This window comes from Aedes albopictus, chromosome 2 (assembly GCF_035046485.1).
Source record: "Aedes albopictus strain Foshan chromosome 2, AalbF5, whole genome shotgun sequence".
Lineage (NCBI taxonomy): Eukaryota > Metazoa > Arthropoda > Insecta > Diptera > Culicidae > Aedes > Aedes albopictus.
Genome location: NC_085137.1, coordinates 266027914 through 266050796, shown reverse-complemented (window position 1 = coordinate 266050796; position 22883 = coordinate 266027914). Strand labels below are relative to the sequence as shown.

General features: G+C 39.8%; 1 protein-coding gene across 1 annotated transcript; it reads right to left on the bottom strand.

Moving 5' to 3' along the window:
* Nucleotides 1-13905: 13905 nt before the first annotated feature.
* Nucleotides 13906-20603, bottom strand: LOC134288066 (titin-like). The gene has a single exon (XM_062851757.1). The coding sequence runs from the start codon at nt 19196-19198 to the stop codon at nt 18260-18262; it is 939 nt and encodes a 312-aa protein (XP_062707741.1). The 5' UTR covers nt 19199-20603; the 3' UTR covers nt 13906-18259.
* Between the last annotated feature and the right edge of the window lie 2280 nt (nt 20604-22883).

The following is a 22883-nucleotide window of genomic DNA, read 5'->3' as shown; positions in this document are numbered from 1 at the left end:
CCAAAGGAAGGTGGACCCATAGGTTGATACCGAGGGTAGATAGTTGGATTAATAGGCGCCATGGGGAAGTTTCATTCCACCTGACACAGGTCCTTACAGGTCATGGTTGCTTCCGACAGTATCTACACCGTTTCGGGCATGCGGATTCTCCCGAATGCCCAGTGTGCAATGGTTTAGAGGAAACGGCGGAACACGTTTTGTTCGTGTGCCCACGTTTTCGCACAATGCGTGACCGCATGCTTGCCACATGCGGGGAGGACACAACTCCGGACAACTTGGTCCAGAGAATGTGTAGGGATGAGATTAGCTGGAATGCCGTTTCAACGGCTATCACCCATATCGTCTGGGAGCTACAAAGGAGGTGGCGCGTGGACTCGGAGAATGGCTAGTCCAGATGCAGTACAAGAGGTGGTCCAGGGGTTCGAAGTCGGCTTCGTAGGTCATACCGGTGCCCTGCGGTCGAGATCGACCCTTACAGCGATTAAGTGGCCGCGGAGAAGAAGTCCCGGTAGCGGTGCTGTCGTGGCGTCAGTCTACTGGGTTGGATCTGAGCCCGCGGTTGGAAAGGGGTCCCCGGCAAGGGTCGGGGTAGGTGAGACCCTGCTGTCTGCAACCTACGGATGCAGCTGATAAGGCCTGAAGGGTAGTGATACCCTTGCCTTCAGCAGGTCAGATCGGGTTGCATGTGGACATCAGTTCTTGATGTCCGCTCAGCAGTAGGGCGCGGGCGGGGTTGACCCTGCCCGCCTTCCGAGGACAAAGGGAGTGGCGAGGACCACTCGGGAAACTGGCTAAGCGCCAGCATGCTATCGTGATGGACTCTCCAGTGCGAGTCATCGATGTTCGTTGCTGCTAGGCTACGGCAGCTAACCTTGAGGGTGCGATATGCACTAGCCCCTCTCTGAAGCAACCTTCTTGGTGGTTCCGGAGAGACGTAGGGTTTGGCGACCATAGGAATGTGTTTTAGTGGGTCGAGGAGAGAGTAGTCCTGGCTTCTACCGGCATTGTAGAAGACGGCCTCATCCCCACACTACCCTAACCTTCCTGTTAGGGTGTCTGATGAGCAGATTTATCCCCCTATGGTTTAGAAGGAAAAAAAAAAAAAAACACGTTTGTATCACGCTGCTCTATATTATTGTAAAATTAATCGTTGTTGGAATCGAACTCTTTATACATTACTAGCTGTACCCGGCAAACTTTGTCTTGCCTACTGCGTTTTTTGACGTTTCAAGTTTCTAGTCGAGACCAAGTCCCCGGTCAAAATGTACGGAAGATCGATTTTCAAAAACTCACAATTTTTCTATGTTTTTTGCCTCATAAACCTTCCTTGACAGAACAAAACAAAGACGGCTAAAATCGGACCTTCCGGTCGCAAGTTATGCGCGGTCCCACGTATGCCACTGCATTTTTATATATATAGATTTGGATACCTTAACGTAAGTAATTTCCCTAAAAAAGTGTAAAATGAATTACAAAATAAACATGCTACTACAGCTTGAAAAGACCAAAAAACTTTTACGAGGCGGATCTGAATCATCCTTCTTCGATCCAACACCCCCTGTTATTACTAAATATTCTAGCCTCGGCACACGCGGTGATAGTTTCTATACGGCAACTGCTCTTAGGCACTACTTTGGTACTATAGGTTTCTGCATGTTGAAAAAAAATACTTTAGACTTGGTCAAGCAACATGCGATCAAGCAAGTTAAAGCGACTTCTTCAGATCGGCAGACCTGGCACTACGGGGTCGTACGGATTTGCAAGAGGCGAGTCACCAGAGCTGCGAAAAATCAGTCATGTTAGTTGACTAATGATTTTGCACCACTGTCACTATCACTGTAGGCCGATCAATATCAAAACGATAGTGACCGGCAACGACTTGATATTGACCCACACTCCAGGGCACTATCATAGCAACTGTTCAATGACCAACATGCAAAACTTATTATTCTGTACCACGTATTCAAATTTCATCGCGGTAAGCGTTTATTTTGGTTTTTAAACGAATTTAAAAGATGGCCTATCAGTGATATCTACCCGCCATGGCAATCAGTTGTGATGGAAAAAGGAAAGTGACGGTGACTTAACAGAGCACTCGCTGACTTGGATCGCAGTCAGCATATCAAAATCGGCGGTTAGCCTACCCTCAGATCTGCTACCATTGACAGTGACAGAGAGCAATTCTGTGAGTCACTCGAGCCACGCTTGCGGGACGTTCGGTTGAAGTCCACCCGGGGAATCGATCATCCACTCTGCTGCTCGCTTGCTTGCTTGCTAATCGATGGCTTGCCTGGGATATATGGGTATAGATCCACGATTTTTGTTGTTTGCTTCCTGTTGCTTTCGCTCGATCCAAAGACGGGAAAACTAATAAGCCTAAATGCTGTTTTGCCTCTAGTTTTATTGCACAAAAAATGTGTTTTTTTTCTCTGAGGGGTAGTGTATTTTGTGAGAAATTTTGGACTGATTTTGATGACTAAGGGCCAATTTCTTCACCCTGGCTTAAGCGTTAAACCAGGTTTAACTATATGGATAAGCCTGGCTTACCGGTTAAGCCGAGGTGAAGAAATCTAGCCTAAGAGAAAAAAAAGGCAGTCCTTCTATTAGGAGGTAGAGATTTTAATTTTTATCGGTTGTGTGCTTTAACATTACAACGTGCATTCAAACTGTCCAATTACAAGTTTTCATATACTGGATAACATAAAACATATACTCCATTCTCAAGATATTAACATTTTCCTTTTTTCGAATAATTCATTTTTCAATTTTACGACTTAGGTCACTTTGCCAGTAAAAATGTCATTGAAATTCAAAAGCTGATACGCTTTTATTCAAAGACCATAAAAGTACAATACATTTACTATGTTATAAGTAGGGGTCGCAGTACCGACCACTTTAGGTGAGTACCGGTATTTCTGTACTGGAGGTTACAGTACCGGTAGTACCGGTAAAATACCGGTACTGGGAATTTTTCACCAAAATGAAGAGTAGGGTAGGTAATCAAAATTTGAACCAAATTGCGGCTTTCCGAAGTAGCGCAAATTTTGAGTGATTTTTTCTCCCATATGGAAATAATTTACTACGGCAAAATCGAATGTACATGAAAGCCACGGGCAGGCTTGTCCGCACTGAGCGCGTGAAAATTCTGCTCTTTTGATTTATACCACCAAAACCATAATATTTATGCAACCTTCCTATCTTACCTGATAGAAGGATGTTTGAATATTCTAAATGTCATTTCGAACTGTCAAAAAATCGCACCACAGTGCCGCACTGAGCGCGCAAAGAGAAATTCACTGGGGTGAATTCACCCGGGTGAAATTCTCTTTGCACGCACAGTGTGGCACTGCGGTGCGATTGTTTGACAGTTTGAAATGACATTTAGAATATTCAAACATCCTTCTATCAGGTAAGATGGGAAGATTGCATAAATATGATGGTTTTGGTGGTGTAAATCCAAAGAGCAGAATTTTCATGCGCTCAGTGCGGACAAGCCTGGCCACGGGTATAAGCTTTCTGTTAAGTGATAAAAAGTTTGTATTTGCACCGAATTTCATTGAAAAATTCGATTAACAATGATTTTAATCTTAATTTGAACCATCGTTATCATAATTTGAACCAATTTTAATCTTAATTTGAACTACTGGCGGCAGCAGCTCGAGCATCTCCCATAACAGTCAATTTCGTGCTGAACAATAGAAAAACACATGGATCTGCTAATTCCCATAACTATTTTTCAGTAGGCGCGGAACAGGCAGAACTCAGTCTTCCGGATGAAGAAGCGCCAGCAGGAAGAACGAGATCGCGAAGCGATGGAAGAGCTGTACCGCGCTAAGGTCACACGAAAGTTCTACGAGAAGCTGAACCGCTCGCGCAGAGGCTTTGTGCCACAAGCCGACATGTGCCGAGATAATCACGGGAATATTCTCACGAGCGAGCGTGAGGTGGTCGAGAGGTGGCGGCAGCATTACGATGAGCACCTCAATGGCGACGTTGCAAGTACCGAAGGTGGCGTGGTAACAGATCTAGGAGTATGTGCACAGGACGAAAGACTTCCGGCCCCTGACCTTCAAGAGATTGAGGAGGAGGTTGCCCGGTTGAAAAACAACAAGGCCGCTGGAGCAGATCAACTACCAAGCGAGCTTCTAAAATACGGTGGAGAAGCACTGGTGAGAGCACTACACTGGGTCATTACCAAGATTTGGGAGGAGGAAGTATTACCGGAGGAATGGATGGAAGGTATCGTGTGTCCCATCTACAAAAAGGGCGACAAGTTGGATTGCGGGAACTACCGCGCTATCACACTACTGAGCGCTGCCTACAAGATACTCTCTCAAATTTTATGCCGCCGTCTATCACCGATTGCAAGAGAGTTCGTGGGGCAATATCAGGCTGGATTTATGGGTAAACGCGCTACAACGGATCAGATGTTCGCCATCCGCCAGGTGTTGCAGAAATGCCGCGAATACAACGTGCCCACACATCACTTGTTCATCGATTTCAAATCGGCGTATGATACAATCGATCGAGAACAGCTATGGCAGATTATGCACGAATACGGATTCCCGGATAAACTGATACGGTTGATCAAGGCGACGATGGATCGAGTGATGTGCGTAGTTCGAGTATCAGGGACACTCTCGAGTCCCTTCGAGTCTCGCAGAGGGTTACGGCAAGGTGATGGTCTTTCGTGCTTGCTGTTCAACATTGCTTTGGAGGGTGTAATAAGAAGAGCGGGGATAAACACGAGTGGGACGATTTTCACGAAGTCCGTTCAGCTGCTTGGTTTCGCCGATGATATTGATATTATTGCTCGTAAATTTGAGACGATGGCGGAAACGTACATCCGACTAAAGAGTGAAGCCAAGCGAATCGGATTAGTCATTAATGTGTCGAAGACAAAGTACATGATGGCAAAGGGCTCCAGGGAGGAATCACCGCGCCCGCCACCCCGAATTCATATCGACGGTGATGAAATCGAGGCGGTTGAAGAATTCGTGTACTTGGGTTCACTGGTGACCGACGACAACGACACCAGCAGAGAAATTCAGAGGCGCATTGTGGCAGGAAATCGTGCTTACTTTGGACTCCGCAGAACTCTACGATCGAACAAAGTTCGCCGTAACACGAAGTTAAACATCTACAAAACGCTGATTAGACCGGTCGTCCTCTATGGGCACGAAACATGGACCCTACGTGCAGATGACCAACGCTCCCTTGGAGTTTTCGAACGGAAGGTGTTGCGTACCATCTACGGCGGAGTGCAGATGGAAGACGAGACTTGGAGAAGGCGAATGAACCACGAGCTGCATCAGCTGCTAAGAGAACCAACCATCGTCCATACCGCGAAAATCGGGAGGCTACGGTGGGCGGGTCACGTCATCAAGATGTCGGATAGCAACCCGACTAAAATGGTTCTCGAGAGTCATCCGACCGGTACTAGAAGACGTGGAGCGCAGCGAGCTAGGTGGGTCGACCAAGTGGAGGACGATCTGCGGACCCTACGCAGAGTGCGGAACTGGAGACAAACAGACATGGACCGAGTGGAATGGAGGCGGCTACTATGTACAGCAGAGGCCACCCCGGCCTTAGCCTGACCGGTAAGGTAAGTAAGGAATTTCAACTAAGAATGTTCTTAACTCTTCAGGAACTTGGAAACTAAATTTGGAATTTTTCATCCCCCAAGAGTAAACAAAACAACCACTAGCGCAGTCTGCAGGCCAACACTGGAAGCTCGCCCGCGTTTGCTAGTTCAAATTTAGATTACAAATGGTTCAACTTAAGATAACATTCTCCAAGTAAAAATCACTTAAATTTGATAATTTTATGACAAATAATACGGAATATTATTCGGTTGGTCGATTCTACGATAAATAAGCTTTCGTTTGACGTGTTCACATATTGCGTGTGATACAATGCATGAACTGTACGAGTGCACCGAAAATGTGCTTTCTCTGGGGGGCAGTGCTGTCATGCTAAAATCATAGCTGGTTACCCAAGTTTTCAAAATAGCTGCGCCCCTTATGATGCTACGCCCCCATATAAATAATTCAAGCATTGCGCTCAATTTAACTATTTTGCTGTTCCCAAAATAAAGCAAACAAGACAATTTTCCCGCTCACAAAAAAGTGTTAGTCTTGGATGTTAAAATTGCACTCATCTTATAGCAAAAAAGGATAATAGATTTTTCAGTTCCCAAAATATAAAGTGGCTATCTCAGATTCGAAAACAGCTCTCATCGTAAATCAATAACAATGTGAAAATTCCTTCGCTTTTCAATGAGCTGCGATCTCAGTCGTAGAAATTCCCTCAAAATATATCATTAACAATGTAATATATGAAATTACGGATTTATATCATTTTGTTTGGACAAGTTTAATCATATTTGAAAAATAATAGTGTAATAGTTTTCAATTTATCAAATTTGTTGGTCGGAAAAAAATACATATCATAATTAAAAGATAAGTGGTGTAATAGTTGGAAACTTCATAAAATAAAAAAAAAACTAGTGGTGATATCAGATGAAAAACTTGCACTCATAATATCAAGTAAAATGTGACAAATTTTAATTCAATTTAACTATATTCTATTCATACTAGAAAATTGCTCTCATCGCAAATTGATAAAAATGTGAGAATGTCTGTCTACCCATTTAAAATAAAGGATTTGCAATCTAAGATGATAAAATATCTTATCTAATTGAAAACATTGAGACAATTTTGAAGTACTTAAACAAAATAAACGAGTTTGAATGTTAGATGAGACCATTGCGCTCTTCATACACTAAAAACAGAACATTAATTTGTCGGCTCCCCAAAATAGAAGCGGCGATCGAGGCGGCGATCTTACATTCATAAAACTTCACTCATCGGATAGCCATATGAAACTTCGTCGCTCTTTGTAATAAAAGAGTCGCGTACTTAGTTGGAAAAATGTTGCTGTCATATTAAATAGATAATTTGAAAATTGCGCTCATCAAACATGTAAAAATGTTCGCTCTCCTCATAATATTAAAAAAACTGAAAACTGAAACGATTTCTGTTAACTGGCCAAAAGAGAAAAAACTTTCGCTAATTTAGAAAAATTTGACCTACCCTAATACGTTAACTACTTTGAATTACCCTAATGAACTAGATGTAACTTGTTTTCCTTTCCAAGTAAACTTACACTACCACAACTATAGACAACCTGTGTAACCCAGTCAGAACAGAAATAAAATGAGTCTATTGCAAACAGTAAAGCTGTTCGGGCGCGTTCTTTCGTTATTTCTCCCCGTCCGAATAATTCCCCGCGAGTTGGAAGTCCGCCATATTCGAAGTCCGCTGGGAAACCCTAGAAGGTCGGTTCCCGAGATTTGGTCGGTTGTGAGCTGTGACCGGAACCGGAAAAAAATCTAGATTTTACATGGTCCTTCGGCTCGGATTTTCGGTTCGGTCGTTTTCCCGGTATGCAAAAGTGCAAATCCGTCCGACTCGTGTTACTGTGAAATTACGCCAAGGATTGGCTGACACCGACAAGGTGTAGTGAAATTGAATCCTCCACATAAAATTGTGCGAGAAACGGTGAAAAAAGTGCGAAAGTGGCTAAAAATCGACGAAATTCGGTCAATATCCGAAATTGCGCAGTGAAATTTCTCGAAGCGCCACCGAAAGAAAAGAGAAGTTCAAGGGCGGCCATCTTGTGCCGAGAAATTTCCACGAGATTCAGCCAGGTTTCAGAGTGTGTGAGTGAAGGAGATCCAACTTGGATCACGAAGTACAGTGCCAGTGTATTGTGGGGAAAGAAAGCAGAGAAGATACGGCACTTGTGAGTGTCTTTAGTGGTGAATTTTGGGTAGTTTGGCGGTTCCGTGTACAGGCCATCCAAGTGAGAAGAGAATAGTGCGCCGTTCAGTTGTTGTTGTGTATTCCCCACGCAGACCGAGGATTATTTGCGTGTATGCTACCTGCGCCGCTGCTATGTGCGTCGGCGAGAGCAGAGCAAAGAGCGAACTGCCGTTCGTTTGCTCGCGTTTCATTTTCCACGCTGTTCCCGAGGATTCTCTGCCAGCCAGCCACAGCAGGGATCGACTGCTGCTGCCGTCATTGAGTGAGTACCTACGCTGCTTCTTTATCATTGCACACGACTCGCGTCGTGGTTCGTTAACCCGTGCCGTTGTCGTCGGCGTCGGTGAGGTACGACTGTTCGTCGTCTCGTTTAGTCGGTTCGGTTGGTCGAGCCTATTGCTGGCACGGAAAGAAATTCGTTTCGTTTCGACTATCGCGTTGAGCCACCGTAAAGACAATGATTAAGGTTGAGGGTGATAAGCAAGCAGATGTCCTGAGCAGGGTACCTGATTTCCACTTTTTATCTTCTTCCACATTCGAAGACAGTCAGCAGCGAACGGTTGTCGCTTTAGTTCGTGTGTATGCTTGTCAGCGACGACAGCAAACTCCGGCGAACGGTGGGAAGCCACACTTGGAAATGACTCATTCGTCAACATTCGCATCGCAAGCGAATGCGATTCGTGAGTGATGCGATTGATATTGTGCATACGAATATTTGATGTTTTCGAATTATTTTCTTTGCTAATCTAGCATTTCAACAACAATACAGTAAAAATGTACAGGGGATACTCAAAATAACTGAGACAGGTAAAATTTTCACTTTTCAAAAAATTTTCAATTCGCTGTAAATTTTTGAAAAGGGCATCAAATATTCTCAAATTTTCACTGTAAGTTCATCAACTAGTTGTGGAGAATTCCCAGAGAAATTCCTGGAGGAATCCTTGGAAGAATTTCTTGAGGATTAACTAAAAAAAAATCATGAGAAATCCCTGGAGGAATTCCTGGACGAATCCCAGGAGGAATCCCTCGAGGTATTCCTGGAATAACGCCTATAGGAATTCCTGGGGGAATCCCTGGAGGAGTTCCTGTAGGAATTCCTGGAGGATTTCCTGAAAAATTCCTGGAGGAATACCTAGAGGTATATCTGGAGGAATCTTTGGAGGAATCCCTAGATGAATTCCTGGAGGTATCCCTGGAGGAATTCCTGGAGGAATACTTGGAAAAATTCCTGGAGGAACCCTGGAGAAATTCCTTAAGAAATCCCTGGAGAAATTCCTCGACGAATCGCTGGATGTATTCCTGGAGGAATCGCTGGACGAATTCCTTGAAGAAACCTTGGAGGAACTCCTGGAGCAATCCCTAGGGGAAATCCAGTAAGTATTCCTGAAGGATTTCCTGAGGACTTCCTTGAGGATTTCCTGAAGGTATTTTTGGAGAAATTCCTGTAGGAATGCTTGAAGGAATCCCTGGAGGTATTTTTGAAAGAATTATGATAATTAGCTTTATTAAGGACAGGGCCCCCATAGCCACAGCTATAAAGGCGTGGGTATTCAGTATGACCAAGCTGAGGGTGACGGGTTTGATTCCCGGTCAGTCCAGGATCTTTTCGTAATGGAAATTTCCTTGGGCATAGAGTATCTTCGTGCCTGCCACACGATATACATGCACAATGGTCATTGGCAGAGGAAGCTCTCAGTTAATAACTGTGGAAGTTCTCATAGAACACTAAGCTGAGTAGCAGGCTTTGTCCCAGTTGGGACTTTACGCCAAGAAGAGGAGGAGCTTTATTAAGGAAATTTTCAGCCCTTGGCTGGTCGATCTCCGGTTTTTTTTTGAAAGAATTCGTGCAGGATTTCTTGGAGGAAACCCTGGGGGAAGCCCTGGAGGAATTCCTGGAGGTATCCCTGGAGAAATTCACGAAAAAAAAAATCCTTGGAGGAATACTTGAAAAAAAAACCCTAGAGAAATTCGTTAAGGAATCCCTGGAGAAAATCCTGGAGGAATCGATGGATGTATTCCTGGAGGAATCCCTGGAGGAATTGCTTAAGGAAACTTTGGGGGAATTCCTGGATGAATTCCTTAAGGAGTCCTTGGAGGAATTCCTGGAGCAATCGCTGGAGAAATTCCTTGAGGAATCCCTGTAGGAATTAATGGAGGAATTTCTGGAAGATTTCCTAGAGAAATCCCTGGAGGAAATCCTGGAGGAATCCGTGACCAAATTCCTGGAGGAATCCTGGAAAAATTATTTTTATAATATTTCGCTTCCTGAGGGGGCGGTCCAGAATGTCGAATTGTTTAAAAATCCATATTCACTAAAACTGATGTGGTCAGGGCGTTAACAGTGTGCACCCAAAATAACCAAAATTGGCATTTTATAATATTTCGCTTCCTGAGGGGGCGATCCAGAATGTCGAATTGTTTAAAAATCCATATTCACTAAAACTGATGTGGTCAGGGCGTTAACAGTGTGCACCCAAAATAACCAAAATTGGCGTTTTATAATATTTCGCTTCCTGAGGGGGCGATCCAGAATGTCGAATTGTTTAAAAATCCATATTCACTAAAACTGATGTGGTCAGGGCGTTAACAGTGTGCACCCAAAATAATTAAAATTGGCATTTTATAATATTTCGCTTCCTGAGGGGGCGATCCAGAATGTCGAATTGTTAAAAAATCCATATTCACTAAAACTGATGTGGTCAGGGCGTTAACAGTGTGCACCCAAAATAACCAAAATTGGTATTTTATTATATTTTGCATCCTGAAAAAAAATTTTTTTTTTTTTTTGAACTGAAGAGCTGGTTACTCAGTGAGTAACTTGGAGTAACCACGATGACACCACTGCTGGAGGGAAATGGGTGAAATCACAGTGATTTTTCAATTGCCTGTTTTCCATGACAAAAACGCCTTTTTCAATGCTTTTAAAGTCCGTGTTATCAGGTTATATTACGGAAAGCTGTTTAATATCTTTTTCGGGACAATATTTGCCTAAAAAGTACTTTGTTTTAATGAATTTCGAAATGGTTCAAATTAAGATTACAATTTGACTAGTTCAAAGTTTGATTTCTTACCCTAATCTATTTTGTACAGAAAATCTACAAATTCCTGGTAACATTTGTGAATTCCGGTTTTGGGGATGTCATAAAATCTAACCATAAAATACTAAATTAAACGAAAAATATATAGATAGATAAAAATTGTAGAAAGAAATTAGTTGAATGAAACTGTTAATGGAGCTATTACATAGCTTCTGCGCAGTTTCACAGGCAGTACCTGGGTCAGTCTAAAATAAAACAGGAACAACCTTACCCGAGCAGAGGAGAATAGCAAATTGATAACAACAGAATCACATAGCCTGTTTTTATATCATAATTTGTTATTGTTAACTTATCAAAATATATCAGGCCAAACATGTCTAAAGGTCCTATCTGCAGAAGAGAGGCTCTCTTTGGTTTCCCTCTCTTTCGTTAATATCTTAGCTGTTTATTTGTATTATGATAGTCTCCTTGCATTGAACGATGGTCAAAACAATCGTCTTTTGATTTGTACTGCAAAAATAGTTGAAAAGTGTACCATTGCATTGCAATAATTGGAAGAGAAAGTGAACAAAGAGAGCCTCTCAAATGCAGATAGGACCTATTGAAATGTTTGGCCTGATATCTTTCTAATAACATGTTGTGTTGGGCAATCTTATTTTGTTATATTCAAGTTTTTGGGATATATCCACAAGATAACATTATTGAATTATTCTTCTAGGAACATTTTTTTTGTTATGATATTTGTTATTTTGCCGCTTATGACTCACAAGTTTATAACATAATTTGTTATGCTAATAACATAAAAATTACTGATTCAATTATACAGTTATTACACCAAAATAACATATTTTATTATGCTGTTGATATTTTCTTCTGCTCGGGTATATGTACCAAAATCAGCTAGGTGAATACAATAGAAGATTTAACTGATTTTTTCTTGATGATGCTATCAACCGATTCTGAAGAAATAACAAGAAACCTTAATCTAACAAGTTTCATTCTAAGCTAGAAAATCTATTCCCAAAAATCAACGTTAATTTAACCAGTTATTGCTAAGATATATCCTGGATTTGCAGAAAGGTTGCATAAATAAAATGTTTGTTTGTCAAAGTACTTTGTTTAATTGTTTAAGTTTGTTTATTTTCAATATTGGCTATACTATTGACAGGATTTCAACACTTCGAAAGAGATATCGTGGTACCGAAAGTACCGGTACCAAGGTTCAGTCAGTACCGGTATTTCAGTACCAAAAATTGGTCGGTAATACCGGTATTTTCAGTACCGGTACTACCGGTACTACATCCCTAGTTATAAGGTGAAATAAAGTTGAAAATTTCAAATTCGTTTTTTGGGAGTGTTGCGTACGTTTGCAATACGCTAGTCGTTAGTGGAACTGGCAACCCTGAATCAAATGTGTAGTAGGACCGAAGAAGTAGATTGTTTTGAAGAGCTTCGGCAGTGGTTAACAGTGAGTTAAGCAAGACGGTTAGGAGTATTGTCTACTCGAAAATAGGAACCGATACTGCAAGGTAAGATAATCATTTATGTGCATATTCAGTTAGTAATAAGCAATAAATTTACAGCATTGAAGCTGCGTAAAACGAAAACTGTTATCGATAAGTTGTTCCAGTTCCGGAGGCGACAATATACTAACGGGGAGTTTTGGCCGTCCCTTTGTATGGAGCCTGACCAATGTGAAAAGATGGGACCTCAGTGAAACCCGTGTGGCTCTATTTTCTTTCAAGCATTAGAAATAGTGTGCCGAAGACATCAACTGGATTAGATGCAATCGCGCACTTTTATTAACGTTTTCGCTGAAGACTGAGTGCGCAGTTCAGTGCGCAATTGCAACAAATCAACTCGGTGCGTGTTCAGAGCACTTATCCAGCATAAATCAAAGGAATAGTGTGCCGAAGACATCAATAACGTTTTCGTTATTGTAATAATATCAAGTCGATTAATTAACAATTAAGTAAGATTTATGCAACGTACCAAAGAGATTTCTCCAAAGAGGCATAATTTTAATTTATTCTCTTATATGACACTAATTAGTTCAACTAAGTCAAATATTATCGAGGCATTTTGAATGTGAATAATTGCAAAACATATTTAATGCATCTAGTAATAATATCAACTCGATTAATTGACAATTAAGTGAGATTTATGCAACGTACCTAAGAGATTTCTCCAAAGAAGCATATTTTTCACTTATTCTCTTATATGACACTAATTAGTTCAACTAAGTCAAATATTATCGAGGTATTTTGAATGTGAATACTTGCAAAACATATTTTATACATCCAACAATAATACCAAGTCGAGTTATTAACTATTGAGTGAGATTTATGCAACGTACCTAACAGATTTCTGTGAAGAAGCATAATTTTCACTTATTCTCTTATATAACACGAATTAGTTCAACTAAGTCAAATATTATCGAAGTACGTTGAATGTGAATACTTGCGAAACATGTTTATTACATCTAGTAATAATATCAAGTCAATTAAATAACAATTAAGAGAGATTTATGCAACGTACCAAAGAGATTTCTCCAAAGAAGCACAATTTTCACTTATTCTTTTATATGGCACTAATTAGTTCATATTTAACAAAGTCAAATATTAACGAGGCACGTTAAATGTAGATACTTGTAAAACATGTTTTGTTCATCCGATGATAATAACAATTCGAGACATTAATAATTAAGTGAGTTTTTTTTAATTACTTGAAATTTTCTACGAAATAATTGATTTTTGAAAAATTTTCTTATATAATTTTGATTAACCAATTAGTTATGTTATATGCAGCCAGTTCTCTTTTCGAGCTGTTTCTGTGTTTTTTCTGTTGCATACATTTAGGTTTTTATTTGCAATGATACATGGTTAGCATACTTTCAGGAGTTTATCAAGTATATTGCTTGAACCTATTAAAAATACGTTTTTGTCTTAAATTAGTCAAATTTGAACTTAAGTATAAACTTTTTTAGGTCAAACATACCTAAAATTTTACAAGGAATGCAATGAAGCTGTTTTATTAAACACTAGCTGTCCCGGCAAACGTTGTCTTGCCAAACTGTGGTGATTTGACAACTGTAGAGCTCATAACGTCACCGCACTCTAGATTGGTTTCATTTCGATCGTGTTGATTTCCTTCCCAGCTCATGAAAATCAGTAATTTTCCAATTTTCTTACTTTTTTAGTTGATTTTCGTAACTTTTTGTACATATAAACACAGCCACCATGAATGCGAATCGAACCATGCAAGAGTCATGCTGATCGGTTCAGCCGTTCTTGACTTTTGTTGCCTCAAAGGAACTTCAAACTCATTTATATATATAGACTAGCTGTCCCGGCAAACGTTGTCTTGCCAAGCTGTGGTGGTTTGACAACTGTTGAGCTCATAACATCAAAGCACTCTAGATTGGTTTTATTTCGATGGTGTTGCTTTCCTTCCCAGCTCATGAAAAATCAGTACTTTATCATTTTTTCTACTTTTCTAGCTGATTTTCGTAACTTTTTATACATATAAACACAGCCACCGCGAATACGAACCGACCCGTGCAAGAGTCATTCAGATAGGTTCAGCCGTTCTTGAGTTTTGTTGCCTCAAAGAAACTTCAAACTCATTTTTATATATATAGATATAGATAGATAGATATAGATATAGATATAATGTAATTTGAAAAGTTTAATGTAAGGAAGTATGAAAAATTTTGAGGTACGTTAAAAAAAGAGGTCAGAATCGGAAGGTACGCTGTTGGTACATGTAGTAAACCTTAGCGTCGGAAAGATTCATGGAGATTTTTGAAAAAAAAAACACCGTCTATCCAGCAGGACACCTGTTTTCTAAGAATTCGTCAGGTACGTTCAAAATCCCGTTAAGTACGCTATGGTACTCACTTAGTACACTCACTTAACGGTCTTTATTTTTAATTTTATGAAAAGTGTCCTGCCAGCTAGATGGACATGTGAAAATCAATATCATCATCAACATTGTTGTCACTTCGTAAAATGGCTCATTGCATCTTGCTTTGTTCTTTAGATTATCGTGCAAATGTTCAATCATTAAAAACATTTGTTCACACGTCAAACACCAAAGCAAGTAGCATTTAAACAAACCGATTATTCCATGGAGCACCCAAGAAGCGTAATCGACGCTGAAAAATTTTAGCAGCGAAACGAACCAATGTATGCTAAAACTGGTGAGAACATATTGTGGTGGGACAAAACATTTTTGCAGGGGGTCGAATACGGTGCAAAAGATGCAATAATTTCATTCCGCAAACGATAAATGGTTCAAAGTTCGAGGTGATTTATTGCGGAGATTCCACCTGTTTAAACTCCTGCGCGAAAATTATTGAGCATTGCAAGGATTTCGCGACGATCGTGCAAATGATCAATCATTGAAAGCACAATGTTCACACATCCAACAACAAAGGAAACAGCGCGTAAACAAACCGATTAGTCGAAACGCCACCCCAAATTACGCATCCGCTGCTGAACAACTGTAGCGGCGACCATTGTATGCTGAAACCGGTGTGAACATTTTGGGGAGGGACAATTTTATTTGCCTGTGCGTCGTATTTGGCGCAAGATCGTCAATTGCGTGTATTTTTGTTGCGTGGGCCCACAGATATAAAACCAGACCGCGTCCTGGTGAATATGTTACGATGTGTTGTTATGTACACATTTGGTGATAGTTTTGCATTGTAAACAAACATTTATAACGTACCTACGCTGAAAATGAGCCTAATATTTTATTTGCGTCGGAATCTATAAATCTTCACAAAGGGCAATATATTTATATATCTCACCGGTTCAGTTCAAGTCCTTCAATCAAACTCTTTCAGGATTAATTTAATGGGAATTGTGTGCCATCAGTAATCTCACGCTCCCATATTCATCCTATTCGAAAACAAGCGATTACTGCACCGATTGATTCCGTTTTTGTTGTTTTCATGGGTGCTCATTTCTAACAAAAATACAAAAATAGGAAACAAGACAAACAGCGCTTCAATCCTTCCGTGGGATGAAATTTGAAGCCACATGCTTGATAAGGAAACCAATACCCTATATAAAAAATCTGAAATGACAAAATTGAATTAGTAAATTCAATTTTCCAAAAAAAAACACATGAAAAAACTTTTGACGTATGATTCTCGACGTTATCAACGGTGAATTTTTCTAGCATCAGTTTATATTGACGCAACTATACAAGAAAATTATAGTGTCGGCAAAAAATGTCAAATAGGGATGATTTAAAATTTATGACAGTGTCTTATGCCGTTTTTCTTTTTTAACCTGGGTTGGAACTGGATTGGCGGAAAATGTGTAAACAAACAACGTCAAACAAACTTTAGTACAAGCGAAACCGAAGTCGGGTTTGGGTTGAAACTGTGATCTCAACTGGATCAAAAAGAAAAACGACATTAGGGTGCTATTACACTCTTTGCCCAGGCGCCAAATATTTGACCACTTTTGACAGATAAATTTTGGCAGGTTGTAGGGCTCTGTTTGTCCTAATTCGATTTTCGAGAGTGACAAATATTTATGTTTGCCAGGTACACCTTGGTCAAAATTTAACTGTCAAAAGTGGTCAAATATTTGGCATTGGTCGAAGAGTGTCATACTAGCTTTACAAAAAAATGACGCTGGAAAAAGAATCGGGCGCAATCATTTTTTCTGTTGGAAACCCAGCAAAGATGGGTCGTTTAACTGTTTAACAGGATTCTGTCACATTCGCCCGAAAACCATTCGCTTGAATGAAAACGCCCGAATAGACCATTCACCCGAAAAGACCATTCGCCCGAAAAGACCATTCGCCCGAAAGACTTTTCGCCCGAAAGCCATCTGCCGATTCCATGCAATTTCTTAGAATAAGTTTTCTTTCTGGTTTGCCATGATGAAAGTTTAAGGACAGACGCACGGTGTCGGATTAGTATCCGACAAATCGCAAGAACAGCTAGGCTAGCGCCAATAATAATCATATCAGCTAAGTTTGTAAGAACGGCCTATGCTTTGAAGGAGGCCTAATAGCTTGTGAAAATACTACATAATAGGTCATTAACCCTAAAAGGGATACCTGGGGTCCATTGGACCCCAGGCACCTTTCAGAGCTCGTCTTTGATGGAACACACTCAGCGAGGTGACGAAACTGAGGCCATGAAGGTATCCCTTTTAGGGTTAATTGTTATAGCATTGTTAATCGAAAGGATAAAGACAAAACTTCAGCACAGAGTAGTCAACACTTTTTAGTTAAAAGTGTTCTTGACTGATCTACTAAGTTTCGTTAAAATGATCAATAATTGCTAAAAATTAAAACATGTGAGCTAACAAATGCAGAAAAAAACACCAAAATCGCGAGAATTCAGCATTCTCATTTGAACAAGCTGTTTTTTTTTAAACCATGTTTGAAATCCAGAAGTTGTAAAATATAAAATATTAAGGTTCCCCATAACAGAACAACTTTAAAGAACAGCCCATGATTGAAAGAAGGTAAAATTTCTGGTAAATAAATACATAAAATTACATTAAGTTTTTTGAAGGCGAAACTAGAAACACAGAGAAACAGACGTAACACTTAGAACACTGTGTTTGGTCGGGCCGCCACTAGATGGTGGTTGTGAGCAAACGTCAAACAGGAGCAAAACCGATATCAGCGCCGCGAGTGGTCAATCAACCTACTACTGAATATTTGAATCAACCGTTAAAAAGGTGATCGATGGGAAGCAATGAGAGTGTGACGTCTGTTTGTTTGTGCTAGAAAGAAAAGCCTATTAACAAAAGAAGGGACAATTCCAATAAATGTTTCCACAGCTATATTGCCGAAAATGTTTGTAATAGTATAAGCCTAAAATCAGACTGTGTTCAAAGAAATCAAAAACCTCTGACGACAATGGTTGCAGTGACGATAGTGGCGTTCTAAATTGATTTCAGAAAAGTTTTTTCAAGATTATTATGGTTTTCGGGCGAATGGTCTTTCGGGCGAATGGTCTTTTCGGGCGAATGGTATTTCGGGCGAGTGGTCTTTTCGGGTGATTGTTACATTCGGTTTTTGGACGAATGTGACAGAACCGTTTAACAGAATGCGCGTGCAGGATGTTTAGTACACGGAGAAACTGAAAAACTCAAAATTAGGTACTTTTAAACTCAAATTTGAGTTCTTTTTCATCTCCCTTTTCATGCGCTCTTTCTGTTGTTGTCAGAGAGTGAAGAGAGAAACAGCCCAACTTTTGCAGTTCCGTGCGTCAAGCCAAAACTGAGTTTCCAGCACAGTACTCAAATTTGAGTGAATACAACCTAGTCAAAATTTCGGTTGAGTGGAAAAAACTTAAAATTAGGTATTTTTTTCACATGGAAGCAAGCGGGAACAACCCCTACAAAAACATCGATTCCATCAACTCAAAATTGGCTTGACGCACGTAACCCCGAAGTTGGGTGGAAAGAACTTACTTTTGGGTAGTTTCGTCTCTCCGTGTAGGAAAGAAGAAAATTGACTTATCAAAATACGTAACTGATTTATAATAACGTGAATATATACGAACCTGAATTCATTGCAGTCTTCAACTGTATCGCCGTTGCGGATCCATATATAAGTAAAAGCCAGACAATTATCAATTCTTATCGTGAGATCTGTTTCACATCCTTCAACAGCTGTAACTGATTTGGGTAAATGATCCAGTACTCTAGGCGGTAAGATTTTGTGATCTCTGTGTCCTTGTATTTTAGCTACTGTAGCTGAAGTTTTCCCGGATATGTTTTGTAAAATACAACAATAGCTCTTGGCATCTATGACTTGATTCATTATGAGTACAACTGTCTGCTTGTCAACTGTTATTTGAAAGTTATTTATGTCTTGCAATATTTTATCGTCTACATACACCTTTGCCGAAGGATGTGTTTCAGATCGGTACTGTCCTGCTAAATTAATTGTATCTGAACCGTGCTCGTGTTTCATTATTTGGCGTTTCATTCGTATAGGGTCATTATTGACATTTTTGGAAGCAGTACTACTCAAAGGTTTTTCAATTACTTCCAAATTTACAGACGTCTCAACTCGACCATAATTATTCTCTACAGTAATTCTGTAAAATCCGGAATCTGGTAATGATACTCCTAAAATTTGAAGGCACTTGGTGTTCGGTGTGTCAGTGATTGCTATTCGCTGTGAAGGGATGTAGATGATTCCATTCCTATCCCACGCTGTCCAGCAGGTCGCGTGACTGTGAACAGTACACGTGAGACGCAGTGTTGATCCCTCTGTTATAACTTGATCCTTTGGTATTGAATGGAACACTGGTACAGAACCTTTCTCGTTTTCTAAGTGGAATGCCATATTTTTTGCGAGTGGCACTAAGATTTGAAGTAACCTGTAAAAATTGAACAAATGATCATTAATATTTTAAATTGTGTTTATTATTTCATTGGTAGCATTATTGAATACAGCGGTAAGGCACATAACACGGTCCGACAAAAATTCAATTTTTGTTTTACCCAGCTCTAAATTTCACTTTTTCTGATTGCTCCCGACTAGAAACTCATAAATCTGAAGTTTTGACGAGGGATGCCATATATACAGATTTATCTGTATTATACAGATTTTTTTGCTTCCAAACAGATTTCGTTTAATATGAAATACAGATATTTAAGCTAGAGAGGCCATTTTATTTTTGTATGGAATACAGATTTTTCTCCCTAATTTTGTATGGAGTACAGATTTTTGAAAATAGTGATACAGATTTTTTTAAAAATCATCTGGCATCCCTGGTTTTGACCCTCCCCTCCTGGGAGAGGGGAGGGGCGTTGATTTGAAATTTTGTAAAATCGAAAATTTCCGTGGTTTTTCGATCGTCATTTCGGCTAAATACACGATATCAAAAAAGGAAAAGGTTGACCACGGAGCTTTAGGGGTTGTGCAACTACCAACAAAATTTCACGAAGATCTGTCAAGCCATTCTCGAGAAACGGTGTTTTTATGAAATGATGTTGTAAAGATTTCTTATTTTGCACGCAAAGAATCCAACTACTATATGGCACAATTTCTGATTTAATCATGCCGTTTAGCATCATGGTGCGTCTTCGAGGAAGTTTTTCACTACAATAACGTGATTCTTTTAACCTGTTGGTAAAAATGATCAATTCCCCTAAAAGTGAGATAGAAAATTAACTTTTTGAATTTTTCAAGATATAAGGTTGATGTCTTGTCGAAGACGCCAAATTCGTAACTCCGATAGTTTTCAAGATACATTACGTTTTTATTACCGGCGGCCCCTTGAAAGTGTTCTTTTTTCTCAATAATTTTTTCACTTTTGATTCCACTATTCTATTCTCACAGTCTTATGATACACATTCTAACGAAGCAAATAATATCAACTTTGTTGATGTTTCTTGCTAAAGATAAGAAATGGGGCTCTGTAAACAGGTGGATTAAAAATGAAAGTTGCACAAAGCGATCAAAAAATATAAGAAAGGAAAAAAATCTCATAATACAATATTGTATTTCCAAACAGTATGAAAGTTACTGTAAGATAAGAAAATGTATTTCTCGACTGGTAAAAGTAATTTCCATTGGGATATTTGATCAAGAACTATTATTACGGGCCTCCTAAAAGCAAAAACTTTTATTTCAAATTTCTCAACAAATCCTGTAGCAGTAAACGTAAAGCAAATGAATGACTTTTTTATCTGTATTAATGTATTAACGAGATTTTTAGCCCTGAGCTAGTTCATCTCGGGACCCACACTTTACTTCCTTTCCGAAGGAAGAACTCACATTTTGTGAGTTTGTCGGGAGTGAGATTCGATCCCAGGTCCTCGCCATCCAACCAGGTCCGCTCCCCAAATGAATGTCTTATTTTGTTTAATGTTTAATGTATTCGTTTTGTGTTACCATTAACTATTAAGCGGAAAGACAACAATTTCGTTTTTCATTGCTTAACGACTCCCTATCATGTAACCTTCAAAACATAGCACTAAATTTTATTGGACTCTGTTTGTAGCTCTAGAAATAAATCTTTTAATGCAAGTACTTCAATGCGAACATTTGCCCCAAACTTGGGGAAAAAGTTCGCACATGATAAAAGGTAGTTAAACGTGAATTAACCCTCTAATTCCCAAATTTTTGATTTTGATCTAAATATCATTTTTCGTCATCTAAAATCGATTTAAACATGTTTTGGAAAATGATTCTTTTTAATTCTCGATTTTGTGAATTTCAGTTTTTGGTTTTTCTAATTTTTATTTTTGAATATCTCCACAGTTTTATATTTTTCATGGAAGCCTATTTGGGGTACGGATATTTTGAGATGAAAACATTTTGAGATTTGATGATTGTTGTTGGAATATTTTTATTTTTATTTTTTTTCATAGAAAAAAAATATTTTCTGTGTAATTTTAAGGAAAATAATTTTAAAGTGTATTCGATTCCCTTAAACTTTAAAACTAGGATAGAATGATTTGGGAAAAAATTAAAATATGTTAATTGTAGCGAATCAATACAAGATAAACAATGACTTCAAGAAGGGGACTAAAACATCAATTTTTCAATGATTTTTTAAAAATGTAAGTACGCTCTAAAATACACCAAAAACCATTTTGAAATATACAAAACAATCCTAAATATCAGCCAAAAACATAATAAATTTGATTGTCCACGAAACAAAAAATATAAAAATGCTCAAACTATACCCCGTCTAAAGGCGGGGTTGGGTATTAGAGGGTTAATAGTACAAAGTCCATTTATTTCCAGTTAATTCATGTTTATCCTTTCACTTTAGCCACGAAATGTGATTCTTTCAATTTATAGCATTACATCCCAACAGGAATACGGCTTCGTTCTCAGTTTTTGCATATAATGTATTTAATGCATACTTCCAAATATGTACTATAACATAATAGCTTTTTTTCAGTGTTACTGAAGTTCTCAAAATATATTATGAAGTAATCATGGAGATATGTGTAGACTATTTCAGAAATTATAAATTCACTCTGTTTATTGAATAAAATGAACTATTCTGATGATTTCTACCATTTTTTTTTTCAGAATATAGCATATTGTGCTACACATGCTTACACTTCCTTTCAATTGTCGGACCGTGTTATTAAGCATTACATACAACATTTCCCATAAGTAATTTTAAAGTTTCCAGTGAATAAATAGATTTAGCAAGAAGACATGCAACTCTGTTATTTTCTTATACTGACTGTTTTTTTTTTTTTTCCTTCTACGCCATAGGGAGATAAATCTGCTCATCAGACACCCTAACAGGAAGGTTAGGGTAGTGTGGGGTTAACTCCTTCTTCTACAACGCCAGTAGAAGCCAGGACTACTCTCTCCTCGACCCACTAAAACACATTCCTATGGTCGCCAAACCCTACGTCTCTCCGGAACCACCAAGAAGGTATTGCTTCAGAGAGGGGCTAGTGCATATCGCACCCTCAAGGTTAGCTGCCGTAGCCTAGCAGCAACGAACATCGATGACTCGCTCTGGAGAGTCCATCACGATAGCATGCTGGCGCTTAGCCAGTTTCCCGAGTGGTCCTCGCCACTCCCTTTGTCCTCGGAAGGTGGGAAGGGTCAACCCCGCCCGCGCCCTACTGCTGAGCGGACATCAAGAACTGATGCCCACATGCAACCCGATCTGACCTGCCCGTAAGGAAGGGTATCACTACCCTTCAGGCCCTATCAGATGCATCCGTAGGTTGCAGACAGCAGGGTCTCACCTACCCCGACCCTTGCCGGGGACCCCTTTCCAACCGCGGGCTCGGATCCAACCCAGTAGACTAACGCCACGACAGCACCGCTACCGGGACTTCCTCTTCGCGGCCACTTAATCGCTGTAAGGGTCGATCTCGACCGCAGGGCACCGGTATGACCTATGAAGCCGACTTCGAACCCCCTGGACCACCTCTTGTACTGCATCTGGACTAGCCATCCTCCGAGTCCACGCGCCACCTCCTCTGTAGCTCCCAGACGATATGGGTGATAGCCGTTGAAACGGCATTCCAGCTAATCTCATCCC

Bases quoted from the DNA above. Each gene is read 5' to 3' on its own strand.
- LOC134288066 (XM_062851757.1), bottom strand. From the start codon at position 19,198: ATGGCATTCCACTTAGAAAACGAGAAAGGTTCTGTACCAGTGTTCCAT.